This window comes from Engystomops pustulosus, chromosome 2, assembly GCF_040894005.1.
Source record: "Engystomops pustulosus chromosome 2, aEngPut4.maternal, whole genome shotgun sequence".
Lineage (NCBI taxonomy): Eukaryota > Metazoa > Chordata > Amphibia > Anura > Leptodactylidae > Engystomops > Engystomops pustulosus.
In genome coordinates, this window is record NC_092412.1 from 99664231 (window position 1) to 99690764 (window position 26534).

A 26534-nucleotide genomic window follows, 5' to 3' on the forward strand; every position below is an offset into this window, starting at 1 on the left:
ATTCTCCTATGGCTATTTTCTAGCCAAGTATCAAAGGAAGCACAGTACTATGCCAGATGAGATGACACTGAGTTATTGCCTAATAGAAATCCAACCCCTACTGAATTTTGCCACTTCAGCCTTTGCTATGGATATGTGCGCCACTAAGCGCAGAACACAGCGGTCGCAAGTCTCACTACAAATTGCTCAGAATTGGCAAGTACATGCACTGCAGAAACTACAGTCACCAGCAGATCAACCAGAAATCAAATATATAGAACGCTACTGTAGGCTTCAAGAAGCTGTTTGTATTCTCCTATGGCTATTTTCTAGCCAAGTATCAAAGGAAGCACAGTACTATGCCAGATGAGATGACACTGAGTTATTGCCTAATAGAAATCCAACCCCTACTGAATTTTGCCACTTCAGCCTTTGCTATGGATATGTGCGCCACTAAGCGCAGAACACAGCGGTCGCAAGTCTCACTACAAATTGCTCAGAATTGGCAAGTACATGCACTGCAGAAACTACAGTCACCAGCAGATCAACCAGAAATCAAATATATAGAACGCTACTGTAGGCTTCAAGAAGCTGTTTGTATTCTCCTATGGCTATTTTCTAGCCAAGTATCAAAGGAAGCACAGTACTATGCCAGATGAGATGACACTGAGTTATTGCCTAATAGAAATCCAACCCCTACTGAATTTTGCCACTTCAGCCTTTGCTATGGATATGTGCGCCACTAAGCGCAGAACACAGCGGTCGCAAGTCTCACTACAAATTGCTCAGAATTGGCAAGTACATGCACTGCAGAAACTACAGTCACCAGCAGATCAACCAGAAATCAAATATATAGAACGCTACTGTAGGCTTCAAGAAGCTGTTTGTATTCTCCTATGGCTATTTTCTAGCCAAGTATCAAAGGAAGCACAGTACTATGCCAGATGAGATGACACTGAGTTATTGCCTAATAGAAATCCAACCCCTACTGAATTTTCCCACTTCGGTCTTTGCTATGGATATGTGTGCCACTAAGAGCTAAACACAACGGTAGCAAGTCCCCCTGCTAATTCCTCACAAAATGGTAAAAGATGCAAATTAAAATAAAAAAAGTAGAACGTTATTGTAGCCCTAAGAAGGGCTGTTGGGTTCTTTGAGAATCACTCCTGCCTAACAGTAAGCTAATAGAACACCCTAACGCTTTCCCTGAGCAGCAGCAGCTCTCTCCCTAGCGGCATCCAGAGACAGAATGATCCGAGCAGCGCGGCCAGCGGCTAGTCTATCCCAGGGTCACCTGATCTGGCCAGCCAACCACTGCTATCGACGTGTAAGGGTACCACGTCATGCTGGGTGGAGTGCAGAGTCTCCTGGCTTGTGATTGGCTCTGTTTCTGGCCGCCAAAAAGCAAAACGGCGGGAGCTGCCATTTTCTCGAGCGGGCGAAGTATTCGTCCGAGTAACGAGCAGTTTCGAGTACCCTAATGCTCGACCGAGCATCAAGCTCGGACGAGCATGTTCGCTCATCTCTAACATTAACTAAATATCAGTTATTTTTATGAAACTGTGAATGAACATAAACTTATGTAGCTATTTGTTTCTATATAACTATAGCAAACAAACAAAAAAAAAAGCAGGGCTTAAGGTCATTGTCTCCTGACGGATAGGGATGAGGTTTTTACAGCTGTCTCAAGGCTTCATATATTTCATTGGGCTCATACACATACAGGGGGTAGAAAATGTATTCAGACCCGTTTAAATTTTTTCACTTTTTGTTTTATTGCAGCCAATTGGTAAGTTCAAAACAGTGTTTTTTGTTTATTAATTTAGACTTTGCACCCCTTCTGCACAGAAAAGAACAGAAATGTAGATACTTTTGCTCATTTATTAAACAAGAAAAACTGAAATGGTCATAAGTATTCAGACCCTTTGCTCAGTATTGAGTAGAAGCAGCTTTTATGCTAGTACAGCCATGAGTCTTCATGGGAATGATGCAACAAGTTTTTCACACCTGGATTTGGGGATCCTCAGCCTCTTCCTTGCAGATCCTCTCCAGTTCCCTCAGGTTGTATGGTGAACTTGATGGAAGCCATTTTCATGTCGTGGCTGAGTGTTTCCGGCTGTCTCACAGCTTCATGTATTTCTTTAGGCTCATACACATATTGTACCTGGGAATTCCTTAGCCCTGGGTCTATGCCCGGTGCTCCCGAGAAAATACTCACAGCTGGTCCTATTTTTGGCCCTGTTTTCAGCTCTGTACTCCCATAGAACACTATGGGGCTGTGAAAAATGCAGCTGTCATACATTGGGGGTCATTTATCTTATCTCTGTTTGTTTTGGCTAGTTTTTGTTGTTTTTCCATCTGCTTCTTTGGTAATTTATCAATCTCACTTTTTCCTTGTGTTAAATGGGGGATTTTTTTCAGATATATTTTTTTGGAGACATTTGTTAAAAATGTTGCAAGCCATTTCTTTCCATTTTCTAAGTTTTCCTTAAGTAAGGCTTCGTCTGGAGTTTTTTGCACCAAAAAATGTTGCAAATATAAGACAATTTGAAATGATGAATGCCATTTACCACATTTAGCACATCTGGAATAGAAGATAAATACGCCTTACCAATGAAAAACAAATATCCGGCGGACATTTCAAAATGTCCCCAAAAAAGCAATAAAATTGCAATGGGCCAAAAAATGTCTCAAAAAAGAAAGAAAAAACTGTAAGAAAAATAAAGATAAATGACCCCCAGTGTCTCATTTGTGTCTCATCTGTATTTGCGGTGGGGTGCTCGGTCTAAATAAATAATACACTTCCTACACACTGGATAGGATAACACACTGCCTACTTTGCGGTTATGTGGTAGAGACATACACATTGTCCTATGAAAACGCCCATTAGAGTCGTTTTTTTTGCAGCCGTAGGAAAAAAAACGATCATGTGCACACAAAAACAATAAAATGTATAAAAATAACTACCTTCACTCACATATGACATAAATTTTAAAAACATATGTCTTTTAAGTCTAACCCCTTGCCTCCAGTGACCTTTTTGTTTTTTGCTCCCCTCTTTGCAAAGTCATAACTTTTTTATTTTTCCATTTACAGAGCTGCTTAAAGATAGATTTTCAACATATCAAGTTGTACAGTATTTAATTTTCCATAAAATGTACTGTAAAGCTGGAAAAAAAAATCTGGTGTGAATATGGTGAAAAAACACATCTACCCCAATTCTCTTGGGGTGCTTGCAGGGAAGCCACAGGTGGTAAAAGCTTGACAGGTAGCGGCTGATAAGAGTGCAGGGCCAATGACAGTCAGATTGCAAAACAGAGTCTAGAGTTGGAGCCAGGAACATTTTGCAGGGTAGTGGTCACAAACACTTGGACTGGAAGTCACTGTAGCACAGAGCAGGCAGAGGGCTGGGACACTGGGTAGAGACCTAATACTTGAGCCAAGACAGATTGCTCAGGAACACATTTATAGCTCATCCCACAAAGTAGATCAAGTGACCACAGGAGAAAATTGCAGGATAGGGCTGCAGTGCAGAGCACCAGCCACCAGAGGGATCATCGATCAATCTGCATATTCGCCACCAGGGGGAGATAGAATGCAGAAATAGTGTAGAAAAGTGACATGGGGGGCTTTATTTTAGATTTATGCTTTATGCTAGATTGTGCTTTGTATGGTATTGTTCATGCTCTATATGGTTATGCCCATAATAAGTTAGTAAATTAGTTTATATTGGTTTTTGATGTTATTTGAAAGACAACAGTTAATTGTCGGGAGACTGGACAGGAGAAGATACTTTGGAACTTATGGTTACACTCATGGAGCACTAAAATGCTTGTTCCAATGTATAAAAAGTGTGTTAGCATTATGACATGGCTTTTCGCAGAAAAACCATGCTTATGATGCAGGGCACCTCACCTCAGGGGCCATATGTTTAGTTTATATGTGACAAGGGAGCTGAAAAGCTTGATAAATATATAACAAAATGTTCTAAATATGTCTTAAGAGTGCAGCTTTAATTTAATTCTTATTTTCACATATCAGTAACCTTGCCTCCGTCAGCCATCTGCCAGCTGGAAAGAGAAGGGGTCAAAAGGAAGTGTATAAATGTGCTTTCTCATAGTTTACCATTTATCTGTTTTCTCTTTTCTTTTTCTTTTTTTGTTAATGGTGATTTCTTTTTTCCTTACATCTAAACAGGATTGGAAGTAAGATGATGAGGAGAAAATACTTTGAGCTCAGAATAATATTGTACACAGAATAGAACCTTTAACCAAAATTTACAATAGGGGGCTGTCTCTGTGTATATTTCCTCAATTCTGACATGTATGGATGTCACAACTATTTGCCTCAAAGGTAAATAAAAATGCAGTAATTTTTCCAAAATTTTGTAAATATATGTAAAAATATTTTAAGTGTGTTTTCAGATTTCCGCTTTTCAAGGTACTGCATTCATCAGCCTTCTTCCAGCTGGAAGTCGGAGGGATGCAGGAGAAAATGAACACTTAGCTTAGTAAGTCTCCCCTCTCATTCTACTATTGAAGCAAAATCGGTGTCCATACATCATTGTTCTGTTTTAGGCTTTTCAAAAAAAAAAAATAATATTACTGTATGGAAGACCTTGAGAACTGACGGAGACATGGGGCCCTAATGCCCAGTTCCCAACTGTCCCTTCCTATTGCCTGCACCCCTAGGTTAAGGGGTAGAAAACTAGAAGACAATCCCCCCTCATGTCTTAGTGCACACACAGTATACAAAAAAACAAACAAAAAACATAATAAGGTTGAGTGGACAAACCTGATCAGCAACAATGGGAGCAAACAATGACACAATCGCAATCTAATAGAGATGCAAGAAACACAGGCCAGAGATAAGATACCTGTAGTTCAGCAAATAGACAATCGGAGCAAGTGTGAACAAGGCTTGACAAAAGTGTAGTCTTCGCCAAACACTTACCGGGGGCTAGGCCCTGCTCCAGGTAAATAAAAGCAAGTGATGACATGCACACACCTAACTCTTGGTGGAAATCTGTAATAATTGCCCTTATAAGGACACTGTGAAGAATTGCATCAGTGCAGAGATATCCTTACTGATTATACAGAATTATACAGCAATACTTGAAAAGTCCAGACCTGATTATTAGCATTCACTGCATCATCCAGCAAAATCTTCAGAAAAATCATAAATAATCATCACCCTTATTTTCAAAGTTGCTTCTGTGAGAGAAAATTGTGCTTTTATACATAGTTCAGAAAAGTCCTGTTATCAGAGAATATTGTGTTTTTATACATATTTCAGAAAAGTCCTCTTGTCAGAGAATATTGTGCTTTATTATGTAGTTCAGGAAACTGTGGTCAGTGATAATAATGTATACCAATACTTGGTTCAGAAAAGCATGGTCAGTGAGAATAGCGCACACTAATATGTGGTTCAGAAAAGTGTGGTCAGCGAGAATTGTGCACTATTACTTGCATCAGAAAAGTGATTTTTATTGTCAGACAATACCGCAGACTATTGCATGCATCAGAAAAGTGTTATTGCCATAGAATATCTGACACTGTTACACCCATTTGAAAAGTATTGTCAGAGAATAGCAGACTCTAATACGCTACTCAAAAAAGTGGTGTTGTTGATGAAAATGCTGTCAGTGAATGGCGTGGAGTAATACCTAGATCGAATGTTTGCATGCCATTTTCTGTGTCTGAATTTTATTCATCAGTGACCAATAATATTCATTAAATATGTTTTTCATACTGATCACCTGTGGTTACTACATGGCCGACCAATCAAGAGTAATCCACCATACAGAGATAGAGAAGTGTTACATATGTGTTATATATTGATTCCTCTCAGTGTAATTGGCACTCTACTACTGTAAAGTCCCATGAAGGATTAATATGATAATATGGGTAAACTACTAAAAAAATTATAATTTATATAAAATAAAAAATTAAATAAAGAAAAATTTAAAACAAATAAATTAAAATAATAATTTTAGACAAGCGTTGAAGTAGGTGGGGGAGGAGTTTGAGGTGGAGGTGGTGGTTTTAGTGGAAGAGGTGGAAAAGGAGATAGCCAACACTTGGCACAGCCAAATCCTGTGGAATTCATGCCTGGGTCATTTTAACCCCTAGGAGCACCAGGACGTTATAGTACGTCCCTGCAGATAGATGCTAAGCGCATGGGGACGTGCTATAACGTTCTGCTTCTGGCACCGGCTCACGAATGGAGCCGGCACCAGAAGCAGCGGCTGTCAGCTGTCTATCACAGCTGACAGCTTGCGCTAACACCCACGATCGGAGCCGACTCCGTTCTTGGGTGTTAACCCCTTACACGCCGCGGGATCCAATCCACTTCTGGGTAGCCCAGAGGACTGCCATGTGCCCGGGAGCTGCCCGCTCTCCCTGGCAGTTAGACTCCTTCCGGGTCTGACTGTAAACTGTCTGCGCATGTCACTTTCCCATAAAAACACTTAATAAAGTATAAAAAACACAAAAAGACAAAAAAAATCCCTGCATATTTGGTATTGCCGCGTCTGTAGAAATCTGTATAATAAAACAGAATCATTACTGGACCCACACGGTAAACGCCCGAGAAAAAAACACAAAAAACTTCCCGAAAAAAAGTTAATTTTTAATTAATACCCTATAAAAATGCTCTTAAAAGTGATTTAAAAATTTTTTCATTTTTTTTTCATTTAATCCATTGTAAATGTTTAATTTTCCACCCAAAATGAGTGTATTGTGAAAATATATTACAATTTGCAGACTGCACCTCCATTTTGTTTTAACCCCTATAACCCCTAACAAACTTATTAAAAGTGGTTTTTCATATGTTGAGGGGTGTAGTTTCCATAATGGCGTAATGGGGAGTCTTGCTATTACATTCTAGTAAAATATGTGGAATCTTAAAAAAACATCCAAGATAAAGCAGACATTTGGGAATTGTAAGTTATGAATTAATTGGGTGCTATAACTATCTGTATCAAAAGTAGAGAATTTAGAACACTGAAAATAAAGAAGTTTTCCAAATTTTTTCCAAATTTTGTTTTTTTTTCATAACTAAACACAAAAGATTTCATCCATATTTTAAACTAATTTGAAGTACAATCCCCTGGATATCTCATAGCGTTCCAAAGCTATGATTTGAAAAATGGGGCCGCGTCCTTAAGGCCAAAAGAGGCTGAGTCCCCTAGGGGTTAATGAATGTAAGAATGCCCACATTGGCAGTGTTTAGGCGGATCCTCTGGTTAGTAATGAATTTCCTGGTAGTGCAGAATAGACGTTCGAATAGGACACTTGCCATAGCGTAGACCAGCGCCTTTAAAGCATATAGGGCAAGCTCTAGCCACATGTCCAGTTTATCAACCCAGAAATTGAATAGTAACTGCATTACCAGGAGATGTGTGACCAGATACTTATAAACCATGTTAGTCACATTCACATTGAATGACCATTGATAAGTGACTCACAGTCTGTTTCCTGGTACTATGGGCCATATCTAATGGTGGCTTTAGCGGATGTTGTGGAGCACTGAACAGACTGTTGCATGTTGTGGCCATGCTAACCATTCCTTTAGAGATGTTACATGTTACTGCCAGTAAGCTTGTATCCTCTCATTTTCTATCACACTGCAGTGGTGTAAACAATTATGTTATGTTATCTATACAGTGGGGATCCTGCAGAGTAGACAATGTTGAGAATACAGGCAAGTCAAGCGTTGGTTGAGCAGGCATTGGAAGATGTAAGATCATGTGAGCCAGGCTTCCCATAGGAAAAGACAGGCTGTCCTAGGTGGGAGTTGTATCCTCCTCCTCTTTCTTTTCTTCTCCCCAGTCATGCTTCATTAATGACGTGAGCTGCACTGGGCAAAACACATAATTCTTGTCCACTTTCTCCTTCTCCAAAACTGTCTGCTTGCTGGGCAATGGAAAACCTGTCCTCTGTTGGTCCAGCAACCCACCCTGCAAGCCACATGTGGACTGTCCTGACACATCTTGCTCCTCAGACTCCTCCTATGCCACCATTACATCCTCTGTCATGGCCTTAAGTTTTTTTTCTAGCAGGAAAAGGAATGGTAGCACTTATGATGGCGTCATCAGCACTGATCATTTTGGTAGCATATTGGAAGCACTGCAGTCCTTCATTGGGGCCCACTCATTGTTGGTAAAAGCCTGTTGGTCTCCACTTTGACTCACTAGGGCATTCTGCAGCTGGAACTGAACCCTTTTCACCCTTTCCAGCAAATGGAAAGTGGAATTCCACCTGGTTGGCACATCAAATATTAGGCATTGGGTAGGCCAAGTTCCTCTGCATTGCAGATAGGTGGGCAGCAGACAGGGTGTGAATACAGAAAGTGTGCGCTGACGGCACACACTTTATGCAGCAGCTCCAGCATGTCTGCGTAACTGGCCTGGAAGCTTTGCACCACCAAGTTAAATGGAACCTGTCACCACACTATTTACAAATACCAGCTATTGGCAGGTTCCCATAGAGCCCTAGTAACTAATGACACCCTTCTAATAGCTGAAAAATTGTTCCCCTCAGATTCCCATATATTCAACTCCATAATTTTACCTGGTATCCAAACATGTCTATAGCAAGTCGAGGTGGGCATGGCATCCTCTAGCTGAATCACTTTGCTATGTCTGCATGCAGCAGTAATGTCATGTGACCTGGATGACATCATCACAGGTCCTTTAGACTCCTTACATTAGAAAACTGCACACCAAGCATATGTCCCATATGCCCGTTGTGCCTTCTCACAATATATACATATTTTTTTCAAAAGGTTTCTGTTGATCCCCAGAGCTACTCTAGTGGTTGGGAGAAATATTGCCTTTAAGTGATGTTGGGTCTAGGACATCATCACCCCTCAGATCTTCTTACACCTCACCACTTCTTCACTTTCTCTTTCAGTCTCCCCATTGCAAAAAGCTGGCACTTTGATCTCATCATCTTTATGGTAGATGTCCTGCTATGGTCCACTGTCCATATCCTCATCCTCAACACAAGTTGTTGTGTATTTTGCAACTGGGGCAGGGGCAGGTGGATGGTCCACGGAATTCTAGCTAGGAGAGTTATCATAGAGCAGTCACTATTGCTCTATGACCTGTGACTGAGACCTCCTTGCTGTTTTGGGAGTGAGATGGAGTGGGTTGAAGACTCCTCTCATAACTACCCATACTGTCTTCTAGAGCAGTTAACAGCATTTTATTATTATTGTTTTTATTATATTATGTTATTATATCAAGTATTTTTCCTAGCCCATTGTGAGTAAGGCCATAATTTTTCAGCCCTTATTAGCCCCATTTTATAGCCATTTTTGGGTGTTAATATCGGGGTCCCAATTGACTTCAATGGGGCCTGTGTTTGAGTCAAAGTCCAGGTCCTAAACTGAATTTTGTCATAAAATGCAGATAACCTGTAAGACCTGAATATCTGCTCATCTCTATCAGGTAAATAAATATGTATTACATGTGTACACACTAATGACTTAGGGTGTCCTGTTGAACTATTGTTTTACTACCCACTGTTAAAAAGATTTTTGCCCATACTACCCATTTACATTAATGGTTCGGAAATCAGTGTCCACTAAAACTTTTTTGAAACGGTAGCCTTTTAGCATTGGTGATATACAATGTTCTTTTTTAATCTGAAAACACTTGAAAAAAAAGACTTATAAAAAGCAGGCTAGATCGCTGGGATGCAATGTCCGGCGTTTTTAATTACTAATTATTCCCGCCCTCCTAAGTGATGTCACCTCCCTCTCCATAATAGAGACAGAGATGACGTCACGCAAGAGTGAATAATTAGCAGCCTAGCCTTTTTATAAGTCTTTTTTGAGGCCATCCTGGCGTGTCAAGATTAAAGACCAAATTCAGGATCTAAATTATGAGAACCGTAGGTGAATATGTTAAGCTTCATTTTACTGTATTTTAATGGAATGTGGAAACAACCACAATGGAAAACTTGCCAATCCCATGTGTATGTATAGCAAATTTCCTTCAATTACATGTTATAAAATACCATTTCCACATTTTTTTCACTAAATTTCCCTTTCATTTCCACAGGATATGTGGCTGGATTTATCAAGGCTTGTACTGGCCTGGATTTTGGTTGATTCTGAAACGGGTCCAGAAATGATACCATTTATACTTTTGACCCATATGCAGGTAGCGAAATTTCTATTCAAAACACAAATTATTTATAAGATGTACCCATTGCTACACAGAACAAACAAAATTTGTTTCTGTTAACTGTTCAATTATTACTGTTCTTGACAAAATTAGCGCTTTCAGCTAAATTGATTTTTTTCCGTTCCAGCTTTTTACTCTTCTTGAACGAATTAAAGGATCTCTTGGGATATGAATTTTAAATGGTATCAATCTATGCAGACATGTGAATAATATCTGTGCATACAATCTTACATCTTGGGCACAATATATTGTTTTACCTATCCATTTTACTATCTTTCTTTGTAATATAATAGAATAAAGCATAAATAGCTGGGAAACTCATGATGAGTTTTGAAAAAACTTATGATCATCTCTAATGTCATTTTCCCTTGCTAGTAGCTGACCAATATAAATCAGTAAAAGCAGTAAAACGCCCAGACAGTGGTAAAGAAAACCCCATATAGCGCAAAATAGGGGTTTGCATTGTATGGCATAAGTAATCAGAACCCTAGGGTTAAAAGTACCTAAAAAAATGTAAAATAAAAGCAAAAAGAGAAAGAAAACCCTTAACGTTCTACTCACCCACCTTTCCCTAAAAATGATATAAAAATAAATACATCAAAATCATGTTTGGTAAACACTTCATAAATAAGGCATAAGAAGCGCAGTAAGAGAAAAATAATTCTGCCAGTCTTCTGTATGAAAGAATAACAAATGCCCCCCAATATCCCTTGTGTTAAAGGCTATATTTAGACATAAGGAGCTTTTTGTTTGATTGTTTTGGTTAGAAATATGCTTCTTTATTATAAGGCCTGTGTATGAGATGTTCAGGTCAATGCATCAAAAGGCATTTCAACTCGGATAAACAAATATCCAGTAAGATGTAAGTTCTTAAGGTAAGATAACAGTCGGCTTAATGTAGCATTGTTAGGCTATCAATTGGCAAAAGATGCTGTTTAGAAACCAAAATGTGTGTTTTAACACATATAATGAATACATTAGTATTCCATTACTGTTATTTCCTTCTGATAATTGTACATACATTAATGCAATAAATACATTTTAGTTCCAATATAATTCAATCCTCTTGTCCCCAAGGAGAACATTGTAATTTTACTTCACCTAGCTCCATTGATAGAAATTAACTTCAATGGTTCCTTTCAACGTTCTATGAGCCCAAAAAGTGTGTTGAGCGGTTAAAGACTTTTGATATCTATTTTTGTTCTCATTTTATGAAATCGTACAATTACATATCCTTAAAAGGTTTAACTACCATATTTTCGGACTATAAGGCACACTGGATTATAAGGCCTGCTAAAACGTCTAGGTTCATATATAAGGCGCATCGGATTATAAGGCGCACCTGATGAATGACCAGCAGGTGGCAGACCTGTGCACAGTTCAAGGCAGCTGTTGTCTGTAAGTACGGTTCATATATAAGGTGCACTGGACTATAAGGCGCACCTTTGATTTCTGAAAAAGATTTTTTGTGTGCCTTATAGTCAGAAAAAATCACATGACATTGATATTTTTATGCTGCCGTAGCTATTTTAATATGCCTGTCCGGTGTATTTGTGCTGGAGGAAGAAGATGTGTCCTTCCACATGTTGCAGACGGTATGCACTGGCGCTTTACACCCCCTCAGTAGGCTGTACATGTGTTGAAGATGGTGCGGTCACCAAAAAGAAGCATTCAAGTGCATTATTATTGATGGAACAGGATCAAGTAAAATTGCACTGTTCTCTGTGGGAAGACTAGTGAATTATATTGGAAGTGAAATGTATTTATTGTATCGATATATATATATATATATATATATATATATATATATATATATATATATATATATATATATAAAGATAAAACTGATTGAATATAAATTAATTGGTGCTATGTTTTTTTTCACACAATACATTTGAAAGGAAATTTCCTGATTATTAACTATTAATGCTGCTAGATAGTTCCAGCAGCGTAAATAGAAATACATGGTTATTCCAGAAAAATGTGATAAAATCTGGGGGAAATGGTGTGACTCCCCTCTGACATTACTCTGTCATTACTCTTCGGCAGTGTCCCCCTCCGCATTCGGTGATATTCCTCCTCCTATATGAAGCTTTTTTTTTTTTTTTTTAGCCTCCTGCCATTTATTGTCCCTATTGGACGACTAATCTGACAGGTCACACTGATATGGTTAAGTGACTGGAAACCGCACTCAATTTGTTAAATACTTTATTAAGTTTTCTTTCTTTGTCTTCTCACCAAAGCTTGTCTATCTATATGACAATTTTAAAAACTGTAATACCTATGGCGGCGATATGTACTTTATAACGGTTATGCAGATGTCACCTAAATCCTTTTGTAACTCTGTAAATTGGAAATGCTACTAACTTTGATAATGTATGACAAGCATTGAATTGTACATTTTTTAAATAGACAACTTTAATAAAAAGAAATACATGCTCTGCTCCTTTAGTTTACTTATAAACTTAACTTTAGATTTATGAAAAGGAAGCCTCAGTGCTCCATGGGGATGTCACCAGGGCCCCTGTGAGCTTTTGAGGGCTCTGGCTATTACTCACCCCTGGTGCACTTCCCCCCCATCTAACTGCTCCCTCTGCTAGTTGTGTGCCATACTATGTGCTGCCGCAAGATTTCAGAACACAACGAGTGTAAGAGAGCGCAGAGGGAGCAGGGAGGTAGGAGAGAAGCACTCAAGGTTGAGTTATAACCAGAACTCTTGAATAGAAAGGGCTCTGGAGATGCATCCAGGAGCACTTGGGCTTAATTGGTATAAATATAAAGTACATTTTTTGAGTAAAGCTGCTAATAGACAGATGTTTCAGAAATCAGAAAATGCCACTGTAGAACAATGGTTCAGCTGCATATGTTTGCCTATTCCTCTATCTGTCAGCTGAAGCCTTTTGTTTCATATTTTATGAGCTGCGGAGAAAACACCATTAGGCAACAAACCAGAAGAAAGAAAAAGATTTTGTCTATGTAAAGTGATAATTAACACTCTTTAAATATAAGTAGGGATGAGCGTACCCCTACCGCAATTTTTCAGTTTCGTGACGAATATTGCAAGTTTGGGTCCACAGAACAGTCAGTAATTCAGAATATTGAATGATTTCCGGCATACATATTTATGTTTATAGTGCTATTCATTATGGTTCCCAAGTCTACACCACACGGGGGTTGCAATATCCCAATTACATTTATTAGTATCGTCTGAATAGTTCACAAAAGGTGTGGTCATTTAGTTTCATTATTAAGTTAGTCCAGCTATCTATATGTCTAATACTAAGTACCAGAACGCAACAACATGTTGTCTCAATAACTTGACATTTGCAGGGTGTTGTTTGGCTAATTGTTATACATATTCACTAATCCAGCCCCCATGTTGTTGAGCACAGTATTGGAAAGAGAGATTTTTAGAATAGCATTTATCCTTACTGCACTCTTAGAGCACTCTGACACATTTGCCGTCCATTTTACGGATGCAGTTCGGCATATAACCTGGACCAACGGCATGTCAAGGTGCAAAATTACAGAAGCCACTAACACTTTTGTAAAAGTACACTTATCTACAAATATTAACTATGTAAATGAATATTAAATCAAACTCACTTCCAATATCAGGTCTCAGCTTCTTATCATATTCTTTCAGCAACTTGTTGAGGATCAGGGTGGCATCTGTGTCTTGTGTTTTTGGAGCAAGCACCCATTTTTGGTTAAAAGTTAGGTCTTCATATTCATCATCTTCTATTTTTGTACAACTGTAGCAAAGCAGAGGTAAACATTTCAAATGAAATAGTAAATATGTAGTCACTATTCTGCATCTTACATGAACACGGTAGTTGTATGCAGGTACACATTGTCATATTTCATGCTTATTAAATGTTAAGATACTCTTTAAAAGTTGATATAATATAGTCATGAAGTAGAAGCCAAATAAAGTGAATACCATTAAAATTTCTTGGAAAAGTAATTCTCTGGTAGGGCATTAGCCAGATAGCAAGTATTCATTATACATGATTCAACTATCAAAGATGTGGTCTATTAGAAAGGTTTCAGGGTCCTTCAAAAAGGATACGTGTATGTCAGCAATAGCAATAACAATATAATAATAGATAAAATAAGTTATTCCCTTATTTTATATTATTTTATGTTCTTATACAAGGACAATAAAATTGAAAACTGAAATGTAGACTCTGGAATGTTTTTTATTATGCCGTGGTCTGCATAAAACCTATCTGTGCTGATTTTTTACTTAAATTTTGCCAGATCAAAAAAAATATTTAACAATAAGAAGGAGAAAATGAATAATGATAAATCCCACAGTACAGCCCATATCTCATTTGGAGCCAAAGCTGTTGAAGCTGTAAATCAGACAAGAGTAAGGATAAAGCTTAACATTAACAATGCTCTCAGGTATTACTACATGTAATAGAGCTAAGTTGGAAAAGGAAAGTTGCCCAGTGTACGTTTAAGAATTAATATCCCTGTCACAGGCCTTACAAGAAAAATGTATTAGACTCGTGGAGCTAGCTACACGGAGACTACACAGAGAAACCAGACTTCTTTGACATTTTTCACAGGCAATCACATTGTCTGAAAGTTTCCAAAGGGAAATATTACTGTATAGTAGATAATGTCTTAATAACAAGTTGTTTTTTTTAAAGAATAGTGCTCAACCGGATCCCTTGGCTCCCAGTTTTTCAGTTCTATACTTTTTCAAAATATCAATTTATTTATACAATACCTTGGATGACAACAAGAATCACCAATACTGAAACTGCAAAACTCATGGCTGCGTCCAATTAGCACTGGTTGATCTGCTTAACAAATTGATCCTTAAAGCTACAGTATGATATTTAGAATCCAATCATAAGATATGGCATGTAGCAAACCCAATACACAATATTTATTAAAAGAAAAGATTTTACCCCAACAGGTTCAAATGTGGGGCTTTACTCATGGATAAATTGCATTTATTGCTCATCGAAAATACTGTATCTTATCTGGTATTGACAGTTAGAAAGAAGCACATACATTTTAGAAAGCAATAAACTAGGAGATCCTTCTTACGGAAGAGTCATAGAATCAGTACAGCCAAACGCAGATGCCTCTGTTCAATTTCCTCACTAATATGAGAAGAATCAATCACTTTCATTGGGACGCTCTGAATGAGGAATGAATTAAAGAGCGGAATAGCAGCAGGAGAAAGGGAACAAATAAGCGTTTTCTATTGCAGTGCAATACGATCACCAGCATCACAATACAAGTCCATTAAGACTTACCAGGCTCGGAATACTGACAATAAGAGGAAAATCACTAGGAGCTTAGCAGACATGACTGCGCTGGGTGACATCAGATGCAATTGGGTGAAATGTACAGTAATACACATACAATATCCGATGTGCAAGATTCTTCCTCTTCAAAGTACAGTAGAATAGATGGCTACTTTGTAGATTTGCACTGTGCTGATGCATATGCTTCCAGATGAAGGAACAAGGCAGGCTCCTTAGACCAGTAGTGCTAGTTGCGTCTGCACTTTTATTGTAATTATTCTCAGCTTGAAGTAACGCAGCTTCTCCTGCTTCAATTAGTATATGTACAATGGTTTTATATTGCAGTTGGTTATCCAAAAGCAATGAAGCACACAAGGCACAGTGGATGAAAAACACCTATTCCCAAAGAGTAATAATAAAATCTTCACTGCCAACAGGCATCAGAGTGATGAAGTCTGACTCCCTCCACTGTAAGCAGGTGTCGAAGTGTAAGGGTTTAAATCCACCAGCACCATTTTCCTGCATCCGAGGAATCTAATGGCAACTTGTGCACTTAGGCAGCAAGGTTGACTCTCTAAAATGAGCATCCCAAAAACAGGAGGATGTATTGTCACTAAGGGCAATCTGCATGAAGCAAGAGATGTGGACTCAGTACATTACTGCTCATTTGATCCAGTCACACAGTATTTGCTGTCCTTGCAGTTGGGAAACGCTCCTTAAGAAATGAGGCGGAGTGATAGAGTATGAGAGCCATGACTGGATACAATGTGAACAGAAGTTGACAGACGTAAATTACAGAGGATGACAATCGAGAGACGGAAATCTACATATTCTAACAGATGACAGTCTAGGCAACATTTGGTTATTATGCGAGATACAACACTGTATAATGGTCATGAGTCTGACATCTCAGTTCAATCTAAAGACTGCTGATCTGAACGGCTACCAGGAATATAATAGCATGACCATTAATCTGTTCTTAGTGCTGTAAGCGTTGAATCTCATCATCCTCTCACAAGGAAAACACGACTTCACAATGCCAGTTCTATGCACTATGCTGCTTCATTAGCTATCATTGCTTCCGAGCAGTATGAACTGAAAGGAGAAAGTTCATTCTTCTGGAACAACATTAACCCTCCCCACGACAGAAGATTCTTATCGCCACTGTTACAGAAAGGGAAATATTTAGCTGCTTTCAGACACCAGGTGTGAAGATGACCCATAATACAATAATTTGACGGATGAAGAAGACCTACAATACTCCATCAGCAAATTTATTCAGATGTGAAGGTTTTTTTTAACATGTGGAAAGGCAATATCCTGTGATTTTGCCTGTATTGATAGAATTTTACTTACTGATTTTAAATGGTTTTGTTTTTTCCATCTATACCTGGTCTAAGGAGCTTTCTATCTATTACCAATCCATGAATATAAGTTATATGGTTATTACAGTCTGCTGGAAGTTCCTTGGTTTAACAAAGCAATAAACTAGGAGAACTTTTGGGGTGGAAGAGTCATAGAATCAGTGCAGCCATACTATCAGTCGCCTCCGTTTAGTTTCCTCACTAATATGAGAAGAATCAATCACTTTCATTGGGACGCTCTGAATGAGGAATGATGTAAATGTGGAATAGCAGCAGGAGAAAGGGAACAAATAAGCGTTTTCTATTGCAGTGCAATACGATCACCACAAAGCACAGCATCACAATACAAGTCCATTATGACTTACCAGGCTCGGAATACTGACAATAAGAGGAAAAGCACTAGGAGCTTAGCAGACATGACTTCGCTGGGTGACATCAGATGCAGTTGGGTAGAAAGAGCAGTAATACACATAAGATATCCACAGTGTAAGGTTCTTCCTCTTCAAAGTACAGTAGAATAGATGGCTACTTAGTAGATGTTCACAGTGCTGAAACATATGCTTCTAGATTAGGGAACAAGGCAGGCTCTTTAGACCAGTAGTGCTATCTAGAGACAAGATCCAGCACTTTTATTGTAATTATTCTCAGCTTGAAGTAGTGCACATTCTCCTGCTTCATTTAGTATATGCACAATCAATTTAATATTGCAACTGATGATCCATAAGCAATGAAGCACACAAGGCACAGTGGATGCAGCAGACCTGTTTCTAAAGAGTAATAATAAAACCTTCACTTCCAACAGGCATCAGAGTGATGAAGTCTGACTCCCTCCACTGTAAGCAGTTGTGGAAGTGTAAGGGTTTGCATCTACAGCACCATATTCCTGCATAAATCAGTTCTTGGTGTTGCAAGGGTTGAATCTCATCATCTTCTCATAAGGGAAATACAGGACTTCACAATGCCAGTTCTATGCAGTACACTGCTTCATTAGCTGTCACTGAGCAGTAGAAACTGCAAGCAGAAAGTTGCTTCTTCTTGGTAAACGTTAACCCTTCCAGTGAAGATTTTCCTACCCACTGTTACAGGCATAAAGACATCTTGCTGCTTCCAGGGACCAGGTGGGAAGATGACCTGTTATACCTTAATTTAATGATAGATGGAGGAGCCCTGCAATGTTTCATGAGCATTAAGTAAATGTGAAGAGTAGAAAACTGGGAAGGCAGGATTTGCCTGTACTGAAAGAATCAAACTGAACTAGTGGAGGAGGTGTTTCTCCTGTTGAGTATCTATCTATCTATCTATCTATCTATCTATCTATCTATCTATCTATCTATCTATCATCTATCTAATATCCATCTATCTATCTAATATCCATCTATCTAATATCCATCTATCTCTATATATCTATATGTCTCCAATCTATCTCTCTATCACTTATTTATACAATGTTTTTTAAATATTTACTAATAATGACTTACTGGTCAACCATTATAATGCCCTATAAGAAATACAAATGCAAAAAAATGATACTAACCTATTATGCATCTGATGGATAGATCAATAGATTCAATGCACAGTATCAGAAAACTGATTGCTTTAAGAAATGTTGCCCCTTTTACTTAATTAAGGTCAGTATGTTTTCCTGAAAAGTTCCAGGTAAACTCAATTGTATTAGCTTATACAGAATATAAAGAGTAAAGATGAACTCTGCTACATAAGTGAAAAATGTCTAAATCGGCTGATGGTCAGTGATGGGTTACAGCAAATAGATGGGAAGTGTATGTTAATATTATGTTACTAAAACGTGTTCATTAGAATCAACTAACTCCATTTCATATCTCAATTATGGCGCCAGTTTCTTGCATCAGTTGCTGTGAGCCAAAAGTAAGAGTGGCTGAAAACAAAGAACAGCAATAAATCTTTCTTTGTACCTAATCACTGTTTAGTCTCCAAACCTTGTTTTGGCTCACAATGCACTGAAGGAAAAAATAATGAAATAACTCAGCTTTGGACTGATCCAAAGAGAGTTAAACGATAGATAAATGAGGAGTGTTGGGGAGAGAGCTATAGATGTTGTAAGGAGTCTAGTGGAAATCTTATTTCAGCACCAGATCATAGAACAGTACTCATCATCTTCCAGCAGCGAAAACACAATGGGGCACATTTATCATACACTGGTGCTGAGTGCACCAGTGTATGATGGTGCCCCTGCCCCCTGGCAGGCCCCATCCTCCTGATCACTGGTTGGCAGCGCTGTACTGCACCTGTAGATCAGTTCTTCACTAGGTCTTATAAATGAGGCTTGATGATTATTGGTTGCATAGAATAATAAGTCACTCTTGAAATCTTCTGTTCTCCCTGGCTGCTGAAATTTAAGTGAAGATTTGCCCTGCCTATTCTACTCTTCACTGTGATGCTCCAGCAAACAAACGATGTAGGGTTTTCCCATCATTTTGTTTAGCGCCTGGGTGTTCTTCCATCTCTGGTGAAATACCAAGGTGAAAGCTTTACAAACATTGGGCTCAGCGCACACTGGGACACATTTATTAAACTGGCTGTGCCAGTTTTCTGCCATTCTTTGCACATAAATACATGTACAAAGTGCTTGTACATGTATTTAGGAAGTGTTTACGCCTGTTTGTATCATGGCTGCATTGTGTTCACCGAGATGCAAAGCTCTGCGCCTAAAGGGGCAGAAGTCCAACAGAAATGTGGCGCACTCCCCTTAAACAAAGTGGACCAAAAAAACTGCTGCACAATTTTTCATACTTCGGTGGTGTAGTTGCGGAGCTGTAGGTGGTGTAAATTTTTGTGACTTTTGATGTCATTTTCAATGCTGCTATTTTTTGGACTGTATAGCCTTTTGATCACTATTTCTAAAATGTTTAACATTTTTCAAAATGGCAAAAAAGTGGTATTTTCGACTTTGGGTGCCATTTTCCACTAGGTGTTAAACACTGGGAATAACCTTTATTTTATTTTGATATATCGGACATTTTGGGATGCAGCAATACCTAATATGTTTATGATTTTTACTGTTTATAAAAATCTAGGGAGTTCTAGGGAAATTGGGGTGATTTGAATTTTTAGGTGTTTTTAATATACTTTTTTAAAAACTTTTTTTATTTTTTATTTTTTTTAGTTAAAAATATAAAAAATGTTAAAGGACCTTTTTTCATTTTAAAATTTTTGGGGGTTAAGGTTACAAAAACTGGAGATAAACATTTTTTTTGTAATATACTATATATTTTTTTATGTTTTCAAATTAACTCAAAATGACCATTCTAAATGAATTCTCTAGTGTTTGCCAGTCATTTAGATATATGTATAACATGTATAGTCTCGGGCAAAAGGGCTGACAATGGCAATGTTCTTTATAGTGCTTTTTAATTTTATTGGGAAATATTAATGTTTATTTTTAAATATTTTATTAATATTGTGGCCCAGATTTATTAAATGTGAGACAAATTGCACAACTATCTGGGAGTGTGCTGCTTTGGGAGAGCGCACCATTTTTTTGTTGCACCTTTAATATACAACGTCCGACACAATTCTGTCGAGCCGCTGTATTAAGTGTGTCACAAACTCTGACTAAGCACTAGCACGTCCTGTTAGATGCACATTTTTCTTTTTTGTAGGGTACAATGCAGCCCTGACACAAAACTGGAGCAGACACTTTATAAATACCAGTGCAAGCAGGTTGAATGTTCATTCTAGCAAAGACAGACAGAAAAGTGTTACAGCCATTACAGTGTGACGTAATGGTATGGCACACACTGGGTGCTGGTGCATGCAGAGGGATCACAGGCTGAGCTGTCTCCATAGCCGGTAAGTCTTTGCTGCTTTGGTGTTAACCCGCTGATCGCCACCAGCAAAGCTACTGGCAGCTTTAAAAAATGGCAGCGCATCTTGGCGAGGAACGTCGCATCCCGTGACGTCATCGGGGAGCAGCGATCGGTCGCCATGAAAACTTCGGAAAACCTGAGGCTGTTTCGTTTTCTTTTAGTCAATTCATTACAATGAGGAGGAAAACCCCCATATACTGCCATACTGTAGTATGGCAGTATATGGTTGGATCAATCAGACAACCTAGGGTTAAAGTACCCTAGGGGGTCTGAAAAATAGTAAAACTAAAAATAAAAAAAAGTTCAAAAAAATTATAATTAAAAAACCTAAAAATTCAAATCACCCCCTTTCCCTAGAACTGATATAAATATAAATGAACAGTAAAAATCATAAACACATTGTCACACTTGAGGAGGGAAAGTGTATGGATGGTCTTGCTGCAGCAGGGAGCCACCAGGTAGTTCCACGGGTGCGACTAGGCCCGCGGTGGCAGCCAAGGTAGTACAGCAGGAAATGCAGGAAACAGCCCAAACCTGAAATGACCTCAGGAAACACGGAGGAACACTGGTAACGCTGGCACAGACTGAAGATTCCGCTGGACAGGAACCCTGGAAGGCACAGCAGGACAGGAACCCTGGAAGGCAACAGCAGGACACAGGAATGGTAGCAACACGGAGGATTTCTGGTAACGCAGGAACACAGAGGTACACTGGAAACACAGGTAACGCAGGAGGGCTTTCACTTAGCAGGAAATGATGATGAAGATCCATCGGGGAGTGAAGGTAGGTGCCGGATTATAAGGGTGAGCTGGATAACAAGCTCCAATCAGGTGCGGGATTATAAAGGCGAGCCGGATTAGCCACAGCCAATAAAGAGAACGCTGGCCCTTTAAGCCTTAAAGAGCTGGTGCAGGAGCACGCGGCCTAGTCAGGAAGCAGGAGCACAGTCAGCAGCGTGAAGAGGTGATTCCAGGCCAGGGACAGCAGCATCGGGGACCGCGGCACATAGAGGGGTGTGCCCGCGATCCGCGACAAGGATCACCGGTGCATCTGTGACACACATGAGGTATCACCACATTCAAAAACGTCAGATCTATCAAAATATAATAACGGTTTTTAACTGTGTTTAACCCCTTAACGGAAAATATTTGAAACCATTTAATAAAAATTGAGTAAAATGTTGTGCACTCCTAAAAATGGTAGTATTGAAAATGTCATCAAAAGTCTCAAAAAAGCTCTGTACACCAAAGTTAATGTTATTAGCACCAGAAAATGGCAATATCATTTTTTATTTTTTTGTACAGAAGGTTTTAATTTTTGTAAATGTATGAAAACATTATAAAACCTATACAAATTTGGTATCGTCATAATTGTACCGACCCAAAGAATAAAGTTGACATGTCATTTGGGGTGTAAAGTAAAATCTGTAGAATCCTGGCCCACAAGAAAAAGGTGCAAATGTGATTTTTCACCAATTTCACTGCATTTGGAATTTTTTTCCCGCTTCCCAGTGCATAGAAATTAAATACCACCATTTTGAAGTGCAATTTGTTATGCAGAAGACAAGCCTCACACAGCTCTGTTCATGGAAAAATAAAAAGTTGTAGATTTTTAAAGGTGGGGGGTGAAAAATGAAAACACAAAAATGAAAAAGGGCTGCGGCGGGAAGGGTTAATAGTAGAGATGAGCGAGCACTAAAATGCTCGGGTGCTCGTTATTTGAGACATACTTTTCCAGATGCTCGAGTGCTCGTCTCGAATAACGAGCCCCATTGAAGTCAATGGGAGACTCGAGCATTTTTCAAAGGGACCATGGTTCGGGAATAAAATGTGTTAATTAACTGAAAAAGAATGTCTTCTGATAAGTTAGCAGATGTATGCAAACATCTGCAATCTATTCTTCACTGCTCCGCGTGTATATTATCTCCCGACAAGTTAGCAGATGTGAAGAACAGTGAAGAATAGAATAAAAACAGTGAACACAGGATCATTTAAGTGAAAAACACAGTAAAGAACACAGTGAAGAATAGATTGCAGATGTTCGGCACATCTGCTTACTTGTCGGGAGATACGATGTCCCGGGATCCGCTCCTCTTCTTCCACTGAAGTCTCCCCGATCTCTCTTTCTCTCTGCCCTTCCCGATGTCTCTGTGCCGCTACCCCAATGTCTCCGTGCGTGCCGCTGCCCCGGTGCCTCCGTGCGTGCCGCTGCCCCGGTGCCTCCGTGCGTGCCGCTGCCCCGGTGCCTCCGTGCGTGCCGCTGCCCCAGTGTCTCCATGCCTGCCGCTGCCCCAGTGTCTCCGTGCCTGCCGCTGCCCCAGTGTCTCCATGCCTGCCGCTGCCCCAGTGTCTCCGTGCCTGCCGCTGCCCGATGTCTCCGTGCCTGCCGCTGCCCGATGTCTCCGTGCCTGCCGCTGCCCGATGTCTCCGTGCCTGCCGCTGCCCGATGTCTCCGTGCCTGCCGCTGCCCGATGTCTCCGTGCCTGCCGCTGCCCCAGTGTCTCCGTGCCTGCCGCTGCCCGATGTCTCCGTGCCTGCCGCTGCCCGAAGTCTCCGTGCCTGCCGCTGCCCAGGTGTCTCTGTGCTGCTCCCCGGTGTCTCTGTGCTGCTCCCCGGTGTCTCTGTGCTGCTCCCCGGTGTCTCTGTGCTGCTCCCTGGTGTCTCTGTCCTGCTCACCGTGTTCTTCAATGTATTCTTCACATGCTATTTTGTTCGCACCGTTCCGCGCGTATCTCCCGACAAGTAAGCAGATGTGCCGAACATCTGTAATCTATTCTTCACTGTGTTTTTCACTGTGTTTTTCACTTAAATGATCCTGTGTTCACTGTTTTTATTCTATTCTTCATTGTTCTTCACTGTGTTTTTTAAATTAAATGCTCGATCTCGAGCAGGGGAAATACTCGTCCGAGCAACGAGCCGTTTCGAGTACCTTAATACTCGAACGAGCATCAAGCTCGGACGAGTATACTCGCTCATCTCTAGTTAATAGACCTGGACCTGTGTTTTTTTTTTACTTTATCTGTCCCATGAGGTCTTAAAAGAAGCCTGGGGAAATTAACAACCCCCTCTGGGGGGAAATGTCTGATCAGAAAAATTGTGCAGGGCCCATACAACACAATGGAGGAAGTGATAAAGCATCTTATACAGGCTAACCTGAGATACGAACAATCTTTGAAATGGCAACAAAAGTTTTAGGCTGTAATGGCACAGCAGCAGGAATTCCTGCATGAATCAGTTCAATAGAGGAGGAGTTCAATGGAGAAACAAATCTTAATGGAGCAGATTACTGAGACTGTTGCCACTCAACCCCATGTGGAGATAATACATGCTGTGGCTATTAACATAAGAAAGGCCATTCACCTTCCCTTGCAAAAGGTAACCTGATGACAACATAGAGAGCTACCTCTCAATGTTTCAGAGAGTGGCAGAGAGGGAGAGAGGCTGCTCTATGCAGAATAAGAAGATGTGATTGTGATCTTTCTGTGACCGCGGTAGACTGGTCCAGGCCAGCTTGGTGGTTGAGTACTATGTGCAAGACACACGCATAAGAGTACTATGCATCGACGAGGATGTTGTTACCTACCCTCTAACTCCGGTAAAATTGTCAACTCTAGCTGGAAATGTTACCTAAAAAGTAGGGGTGGTAAAACTTTGAGCCGCTTGCTGACATCATAGTGTGTGCCGATGGCGGTAAACACACTATGATGTCAGCAAGCGGATGACGCCATGCTGTGTGTGTCCTTTCTGGTGTAAAATTTTGATATAATGTGCACCTGAATAGGAGCAGATTACAGCTTGTGCCCAAGTGCAGGGAGCACCTGCACCAACCCACCCTGCCACCCGACGTTTCCCCTTCACACCCATTCATGCCCATTTGACTATCTGCAGGTAGTCACTGACCTCAGTGGTGACAGGCCATGAGGTTTGAGGTCACAGCTGAGTGATTGGCTGCAGTGATGTCTTGCCCTTGTATAACATAAGTCTCCAGCAGATGATGATTAAACTATGGGTTTAGATAAGTAGCTGCCTGGTAGCAGACACTAGACACAATGGGGCACACTTACTAAAGGACATGCTACTTTTCTGTTGGACTCATTCTTTTAGGTACAAACTGCTTACACGTGTATTTAAGAAGTGTCTGAGACACATTTGTGTCGCATGTGATGCTTTTATGGCGCAGCTGCCATAGGTGCAGGGGAGGCAAACCCCACGTGTATTTTCACTCCAAAGTGACTTCCTCAGGTGTAACTGCCACCTGTGAAGTGAGGATACGCATGGAGTTTGTCTCCCCTGCATTTATCTAGACAACCGACATATTTACATTTTACTGTCAGCCTGATCGACCATGATGCTGTGAGAATACACTGTTTTGCTCTACTTGTATGCATAGATTGTACAACTGAGTCAGATCTTTCTTTCATTTCTCATACCATTTATTCGGAAGCTCCAGTATCATGTTTGATTATATTTGACACTTTACAGTGTTTTCAGGGACACTGATTTGTACTGCTCTTTGTCAATTAAATTAGGTGCATTAACATGGACCTCTTAGTTGTTTTTATGATTTTTTCCTAATAAACTTTTGCATTTTTGTATGTTACTTTGGGGCCGTTAATTGCATCTCTTGTGTAATTTGTAAGGAATTGCGACTAAATCACAGCTTGTATGTCTGTTTTTAGGAGCACAAGCTGTAATAAATGTGCCCCTATGTATTTGTGAAAATAATGGTAGATGGAAGATAGATAGGAAAGATGGACAGATAGAGATATAGGTAGGTGATGGATAGATAATGGATAAATAGATTATATTAAATATAGATAGACAGAAGATAGGAAATAGATGATAGGTGATAGATAGATTATAGTACTTAATTAGATAAATAGGTGACAGATTCTCACATGTTGCTGATCTTTAGCTACTTCCCTGCTAGTCAGGGACAGGGTCCCCTTTGCAGAACAGCAGTATAGCATGGAGGGACAGTGAATGGTGGAGAGTACAGGAGGAGGACTGCAGGACAGCAGTGTAGCATGGAGAGACAGTGAATGATGGAGAGTTCAGGAGGACTGCAGGCCAGCAGTGTTGCATGGAGGGAAAGTGAATGGTGGAGAGTACAGGAGAACTGCCGGACAGCAGCGTAGCATGGACAGACAGTGAATGGTGGAGAGTACAGGAGAACTGCAGGACAGCAGTGTAGCATGGAGGGACAGTGAATAGTGGAGAGTACAGGAGGAAGACTGCAGGACAGCAGTGTAGAAAGGAGGGGCAGTGAATGGTGAAGAGTACAGAAGGAGGACTGCAGTACAGAAGTGTACCATGGAGGGACAGTGAATGGTGGAGAGTACAGGAGGACTGCAGGACAGCAGTGTACCATGGAGGGACAGTGAATGGTGGAGAGTACAGGAGGACTGCAGGACAGCAGTGTGCCATGGAGGGACAGTGAATGGTGGAGAGTACAGGACGACTGCAGGACAGCAGTATAGCATGGAGGGACAGTAAATGGTGGAGAGTATAGGAGGAGGACTGCAGGCCAGCAGTGTAGAATAGAGGGGCAGTGAATTGTGGAGAGTACAGGAGGAGGACTGCAGGCCAGCAGTGTAGCATGGAGGGACAGTGAATGGTGGAGAGTAACGAAGGAGGACTGCAGGACAGCAGTGTAGCATGGAGGGACAGTGAATGGTGGAGAGTACAGGAGGACTGCAGGACAACAGTGTAGCATGGAAGGACAGTGAATGGTGGAGAGTACAGGAGGACTGCAGGACAGCAGTGTACCATGGAGGGACAGTGAATGGTGGAGAGTACAGGAGGACTGCAGTACAGAAGTGTACCATGGAGGGATAGTGAATGGTGGAGAGTACAGGAGGACTGCAGGACAGCAGTGTGCC

At 40.2% G+C, this 26534-nt stretch overlaps 1 protein-coding gene across 4 annotated transcripts in view; it reads right to left on the minus strand.

Moving 5' to 3' along the window:
* The window catches only part of GABRG3 (gamma-aminobutyric acid type A receptor subunit gamma3), a 363647-nt gene extending 345648 nt beyond the window's left edge, over positions 1-17999 (minus strand). Inside the window, exons 1-2 of one of the 4 annotated variants that reach the window (XM_072135692.1) lie at positions 15454-16547; positions 13781-13929 (exon numbers count right to left, since the gene is read on the minus strand). In XM_072135692.1, coding sequence (XP_071991793.1) covers positions 13781-13929; positions 15454-15560 — 256 coding nt within the window. In that variant the 5' untranslated portion in view covers positions 15561-16547. Of the gene's footprint in view, positions 1-13780; positions 13930-15453; positions 16548-17173 lie in introns of those variants that run through there. The other 3 variants (XM_072135690.1, XM_072135688.1, XM_072135691.1) reach the window with 3 other exon arrangements.
* Between the last annotated feature and the right edge of the window lie 8535 nt (positions 18000-26534).